This window comes from Sinocyclocheilus grahami, unplaced genomic scaffold, assembly GCF_001515645.1.
Source record: "Sinocyclocheilus grahami isolate Dianchi unplaced genomic scaffold, SAMN03320097.WGS_v1.1 scaffold333.1, whole genome shotgun sequence".
NCBI classification, from domain to species: domain Eukaryota; kingdom Metazoa; phylum Chordata; class Actinopteri; order Cypriniformes; family Cyprinidae; genus Sinocyclocheilus; species Sinocyclocheilus grahami.
Window position 1 is genome coordinate 569,644 of NW_015505512.1, and position 7,392 is coordinate 577,035.

Sequence of the window (7,392 nt, forward strand, 5' to 3'; positions counted from 1 at the left end):
CTTCATACTGTATGTGTAATTGATGCTTTAAACATAAATGATGTGAACAGTAAAAGAGAGTGAATTTTAAAAATCTAAGATAACATTCCATCTATTAGCTCAAATACTAATCATTTACAACTATAATAAACCTGGGTGAAACAGTGGCAGCTCATTGCAACGTTATATTCTATTTGTTAACTACACATAACTACCTAGTTATGTGTAGTTAACTACCTAGTGTTGCTAACTAGGTAAACTTGAGCCATATCGGCTTAGGTACACATAGCTTCTTTAGGTCAGTAGTTAACAACTTTAGGGTTTGACACCCAGATACGGATTGCTAAGCCACTAAAAATAAATAGAAATACTTTCTGGGCTCCACCGATAAGATAACATAAGTTACTACCAGGTACACATAGCACTTGCATTAAGTCATTCTGCAAATCAGGCTCCGGCACACACAGATAGTAAAACATGCAATTATCTTGGCTCTTTGGAGCATATCCAGTATATGTCTTGGTGGTAGACCTGTTTGTTTGGGAGGACTGTATTGTGTGGGGATATATGTGTAGCAAGTGGCCCAGTTGTAGCGACTACGCCACCCCAAAATACCGGGGAAAATAACCCAAATACGGACACGCAAATACATTCCACATGAAAAGAGCAAGAGGCGTGAATCTCTGTACAAACAATCTTTCATTAAAGCTAAAATAATTGGCTGCTATTGATTTAAAACCCACAGCCGGCACACACCACTGTCATGGGTCCAAAAAAAGAAAAAAACAGAAAACATCCAAATAATAATGCTATAGAAAGCGGAGTCTTCCTATAGAAGAAGCGGGTGAATATAACAGCACCAGGTATGCAAAAGAGAAAAATCACACCAATCAGTATCACACCCACAAGCTTCACTGCAAATAGTAACACAGCAATAGTGACACACAAAAATGGCCACCCCGAGTGAAATAATGTCCCTGGTGCTGTCAAAACCCAGCCCGCTCCCGGAAGCACTCCACTCCTACAAACAAAGGAAAAGAGAACATCACATTAAAAATAAACCACAAATTGAATATCCATATTCACAACAAAAGAAAACAATCAACTTTTGTAAAAGAATTCACAAAGTAAGAGAAAACAAAATTACAAATCACTCAAAACCAAATCAAAAACAAACAATTAAACAAACAAACATCAAGCCCACTTGGATAGTAGACATGGACGTAATTAAACTCCCAAAAGCAGCAGCGTGGCTCGAACAGTGCAGAATAGGAAACGAGCTGTATTAATTACCGCTCCCGCTCAACGCGTTAATACGATGGTGTAATGCTCATGACAACAGATCTAAGGATCATACAACAACCTCTTTAAAGGCTCCTCTTTAAAAGGTGACAGTGACAACAGCTGGCACTACGACCTGGGCTACGTTACACTGCGAGGCTACAATCAATGGGGGCCGTGAAGGCACACCGCACTGAGAGCAAACAACGCACGCACCCAGTATACCTCAGCAGCCTAACAACACACATGGAAGGCCATAACAGGAGGGAAGGGGCGGGCTTTCAACCATGAGGCACCCCAAGAGGCAGAACCAACCAACTTATATACCCTAACCGGGCAGTCGCTCATTGGCCACCTAATTAATTATGGTGACGTTTTGACCACATCACTACATATGCATATCTACTGCAGTAGCTCGTCTGTGGATGTATTTGCAGCAGCAAATCTCTTCTGACAAGACCAAAAACATTAACATTGTCATACAGTATCTATTGCAATGCCAAACTATCCAGAGAGTTGTCATGATTGAACTGAAATTTTCCACAAGCTCTTGATTTTTAGCAGGGCAAGGTCCAAAATGTGATGGGCACACTTAGGAAAGAGAACGTGGTCTTCCTAAATTCAGATACAAAGGACCACAGACACCATGTCTTTTGGGTGCCTGAAGTTCTTGAAGACATGGTGGAACAGCACATATGCAGTATTAGGCAGTATGCAGACTCTTCAGGGGAACCAGTCGAAAAGCCTTGGTGAATCTTTCAGTGGCAACTAACATGCAGGTCTGGCTACTGGATGGTGTGAGGTGGCATGGGGATTTGGTCATGGCACAATTTGGACAAGCCTGGATGACGCATTTTACCTCTTGTGACATACAGGGCCACCAGTAGTAGTCATAAATGGTTTGGCTGATGCTGGGAAGACCAGTGCACAGGGAGGAGAGGAAAGAGTCTAGAGGTGATTGGTGAAGAATTGCTGGCTTACTCCAGCTGAGCAGGATCAGCATTAAGGGCTTCTTTGATTTGCTCATCTCATGGTCCACTGAATCAGGATTGACAATCTTCTATGGCAGAAGGATAGGTTCTGGAGTAGAGTTGGAAGATTACGGGAAGTACAGCTAGGAGAGAGAGCATCTGCTTTTAAAGGGGTCATATGATGCGATTTAAATTTTTCCTTTCTCTTTGAAGTGTAACAAGCTCTTGGTGCATAAAGAAGATCTGTAAAGACTAAAGTCTCAAATCCAAAGAGATATTCTTTATAAAAGTTAAGAGTCAACCACGCCTACCTAAAACGTCTCGTCCTAACACGCCCCCACATGTCTACGTCACGATGTGGGAAGATTTGCATAACACTGCCCAAATGTTCACGCAAAGAAAGAAGGCGTAACTTTTATTCTCGCTGTAGTATTGTTGCTGCAGCCATGTCGTGAAGGCGTTGTGTGTTTCGTTGTGAAAGCAAAACTACTTTGTTTGGCCTTCCAAAAGAGGATGATATCCACTTCATCATGCCTAGAGCTGATCCGTGCTGGTCGCTGAGGAAATACATCAACTTCGCGCTGTGGATCGCCGGATCGGCTTTCACCGTGGACGAAGCGGAGTCCAGCCGGGGTCGTCACATGTGGTTGCCGCAAGCCCACCGGTCGCTCCTTTGTCGAATCCGCCAGCCGTTCCTCACTCTAGCCGGCGGCCGCCGCTCACTCAAGCCTGCCGTGTGTGACGCTGTGTTTCGTTGTGAAAGCAAAACTACTTTGTTTGGCCTTCCAAAAGAGGACACGACTAGAAATCAGTGGTTAAGTTGTATTTACAACACTGTTCCAGAACAGTTCAACCCAAATATTCAATTGTGTGCAGCACATTTTATGGAGGACTGTTTCCTGATCCTGGGAGAGTAGACTACAATGCGGCTGTTCTGACTCACAGACTGTAAGTACGTTTTCATTTAAAGGATTTGCCACTGATGATTCAAACGTGAGTTTTGAGCAGTGTAGAGTAGCGCTTGTTTGTCATTTCTCCGATCACAAATGCAGGCATGGTTTTATGTTTACGTGGCGCGATGCAACGTAACGCATAAAAAGACAGTATAAGTCATTATAATCCGTAATTATGCCCCCACTGGATGCAACAAATGCCTCGTTTGTAATGGGTTTTAATGTTTATGTCTCATCGCTCCGGCCCAACAGGGCATCACAGTATGGTAAGGGGAGTAACATTTCCGTCACACACTTGAGGTATTCGGCCAATCACAACGCACTGGATAGCTGGCCAATCAGAGCACACCTCGCTTTTCAGACCAATGAGCTTTGTAAAAATCTACGCGTTTCAGAAAGGCGGGGCATAGAGGAGAAATAATAATGTACAGTATGTGGAAAATAATGTGTCTTTTAAACCTTAAACCACATAAACATTTCATTACACTAAATATACCAAATAATGTTCTTTTTAGCGACATCATATGACCCCTTTAAGTTTTTAGACCCTGGATGATGGACAATGCCCACTGGGCCTGGCAATGGTTAATCCATTGAGAATCCCTGAGATATTTGAGTTTGCAATGATTGATGATAACTTGGAACGGCTGGCTTGAACCCTCAAGAGGAAATCATTCCTCTTGTATTCCTTGAATTCAATGTCAGCTGATTTGGATTAAATAATTTGCCAATTGTGTAAATGTATGCCATTGTTGCACTTTGTATCCTGACCTGAGCCAGCACTACAGATTCCAGTAATTATTAACTTCTTTCCCTGATTTAACTGTGTAATTGACAGCACAAACATAGACCAAAAAAAAGAGAGAAAGACAGTAATGCTTTATTAATCAGAGTGTTTTATTGTATGAAATGGTATAAAATTGTCATTTGTCTCTCATAAACCTATTTGGCCTGAAATAATGTGCTTATGATTTGTTGTGCCCTTATATGGATAATAGATGAAATCGCGCAGTTTGGACCTGGATCAGCCCTTTCATGACCTCTTATATATAGTTCTTCTGGTTTACCAGGGAATTGTTTCTCCAGTGTAGTCCAAGAATCCACCGTGCTGCTTCTCAGTAAGGCTGCCAATGACACGCAGCATCCCCTCCACACTTTCTTTTGGCTCAAGTGGTGCCTAGTGAAAATAAAAACATAGTTCACTAACATTAATCCATCTATTCATTTTCCAAATTGCTTGCCCTGTGTAGACTTTTTGCTGGAGCATATCCCGACCACTCATGGCTTCAGTACATTGCAGGGCTAAAGGCCTGTTCACACAAACACATTTTTGACATCAAAATCCAGTCCAATTTTTGCATTATCAAGAACACTGATCAAGAAAAAAAAAAAAAACTGGATTGGCATTGGTATCGACAGATGATCAAAGTTGCAGAATTGACATGGCTGTTGTAGTGGAGAGAAAACTTTCTGTGAGCTTAAATTCAGCAACTTATTGTACTGTTTGTTCCTCAAAGCTATCAAATATCTTCAGAAGACCTGGAATATAATGCATAAAAAAATTTAATTAAGTATTAACACTAAAACTATATGCCATATTTCTAGAGAGAAGAGTGCCACCACTCCAAGAGGGATGAAGACCATCTCTTTTCAACAGGTCAGGTCTGCCCCAAAAACGACAAATTGTCTATGAAACCTATATTGCTCTGCGGGCACCACTTAAACATCCAGCCATTCAGTGACGGCAGTCTGCTATGTATCCCATCACCACAGTAAGTGGGCAGGGGGGCAAAGCGTATTACAGTGTCTAACATCGTATTTGTAAGTTCACACACCCATTTAATGTTATTTTTAGTGATCTCCTACTGACGAAGACAGACATCATTAGTGCCGACATGGATAACAATCTTACTGAATTTACGCATAGCTTTAGCCAGCCTTTTTTTAATTTGCCAAGATGACATGATTTCGTGCATCAACTAGTTCAGACGAGCCCCCTCTCCTCAACTCCAACATTCATGCATGTGAGCTGCAGCTGTACAACTCCATTCAGCACTGCATAAGTGACATTTTTGGAATAAGATAAGGTGATGATGTCATGATCAACTGTAGGTACTTGTTGAATAAAGTTAAAATAGTGCATCATTCAGATTTGGCTTCAGTTATCATGAAAGAATAAAAGAGCACCGGCAAGGGGAAAAATAGCATTAGCCAATTTGATAGTTAGTCGGTTGTTGTTTTTTTGACACTTGTCAAATGTGTTTAAAACATTAGTGTACGTTAGGGCTGGGTGATATGACAATGCATATGGTTATGATGATATAAAGAGTGAATCGATTTAACTTTTTCTAAATCGCTTACGTAAATAGGCCTATTGGGGTAAGAAAATATATCTGTGCAGCTTTTATTGGGCAGGAATTATTGGAACACTGGAGTGGAAAAAGAAGCATAAACGAATGAGTAATAAAGTGTGATGTGCTTGGTGCATTCGCACTTATTATAAGTGCAGTATACCGCGAAAGGAAATTCAAATATATCGAAATCCAACATTTTTCGTTACAAATCCTCATTTTGTACTTCGAATTCGTGACCAGTGTTTTGTTTTGCTCTCTCCCATATGCTTCTGCCTTTTGTCACTTTTCACCGGAGCTTGCATTACACCTACAGTCAGGTCCATATTTGGACACAGGCACAATTTTTATTATTTTAGGCACTGGCCAAAACATATTCAAGTTACAGTTATATAATGAATATGGGCTTAAAGTGCACACTCTGAGCTTTAATTTGAGGATATTCTCATCAAAATTGGAGGAAAGGATAAGGAATTACAGCTCTTTAATATGTACCTCCCACCTTTTTCAAGGGACCATAAGTAATTAGACAATTGACTCAAAAGCTGTTTCATGGACAGGCATGGGCTATTCTTTCGCTATTCCTACATCAGTTAAGCTGATAAAAGGTCTGGAGTTGATTCTAAGTGCCCCATTTGCATTTGGAAGCTGTTGCTGTGAACCCGCATCATGCGGTCAAATGAGCTCTCCATACAAGTGAAACAGACAATTGTTAGGCTTCTGTGAAACATGGTGGAGCAGTGTGATGGCATGTGCATGCATGGCTTCCAGTGGCACTGGGTTACTGGTGTTTATTGATGATGTGACAGAAGACAGAAGCCGCCGGATGAATTCTGAAGTGTATAGGGATATACTCTCTGCCCAGATTCAGTCAAATGGAGCAAAGTTGATTGGGCTGCGCTTCATAGTACAAATAGATGTTGACCCAAAACATACAGCAAAAGCAACCCAGGAGTTTTTGAAGGTAAAATGTGGAATATTCTGCAAATGTGCGTATGCACAGATTTGATCTTAGCGTGTGCGTACGCTAAAATCCACGGCAACGTTCATATTTATAAAAACGGTCTTTGACGTGGAAAAGTAGCCTACTTACCGTCACGTCAGGGTCTGAGCAGGCGTACGCACTTTTCCATGTGGCAAAGTAGGAGTACTGCAGCTATTTGAACATCTAAGCTGCAATAATAATAAAAGCGGTGTATGTGCAGGCACTGAATTCATCATAAACAACAGAGATGCAGTGTACGAGATTAATGCAGTGTAGTCAAATTTTTTATTAACGGGACCGGAGACCATAATCGTGTAATAATTTATTTTATTATGATATGAAATGTCCAGTTTTTCTTTCAATAATGTTTTTTTTAAGTTTTGCAAGAATTTCGTGATAAACTTTTTATTAGTTGTCATAGCAAGTGATTTTAAAAGTAGGATGGCTCACTTTTTATAAGATGACTGAAAATATTACTTGAATTAGTAGTTTATTCTTACTTTTGGAAACATAATTGTTTTATACTACTACTACTACTATTATTATTATTATTATGTAATTTAAAGTGGTGCTTGTTCCCCCTTATTCCATGTAGTTACAGGGTAAGTGGCTCCAACAAATTGCTCTGAAACGATTGTTTATACAGTAGGTCATACATACATACATACATACATTATATATCCAGTAATATATAAAATAAACATGGTGGACTGTTTTATTTAATTCAAATATTGTTTGAAATTTACTATAGGCCTACTGCTGGGTTAAATTAACCCAAAATGGGGTTTTAAATTAAAATCACACACAATATGACAACAGTAACAACACAGGCAACAGATAATAAAAGATTACAATTTATTACACCAGTTCAG

General features: G+C 40.2%; 1 protein-coding gene across 1 annotated transcript in view; it reads right to left on the minus strand.

Annotated features, from left to right (window-relative positions):
• Window positions 1-705: 705 nt before the first annotated feature.
• Window positions 706-7,392, minus strand: part of LOC107602718 (C-factor-like) — an 18,726-nt gene continuing 12,039 nt past the window's right edge. The window contains exon 6 of the mRNA XM_016295288.1: window positions 706-1,000. Coding sequence (XP_016150774.1) covers window positions 809-1,000 — 192 coding nt within the window. The 3' untranslated portion in view covers window positions 706-808. The remainder of the gene's footprint in view (window positions 1,001-7,392) is intronic.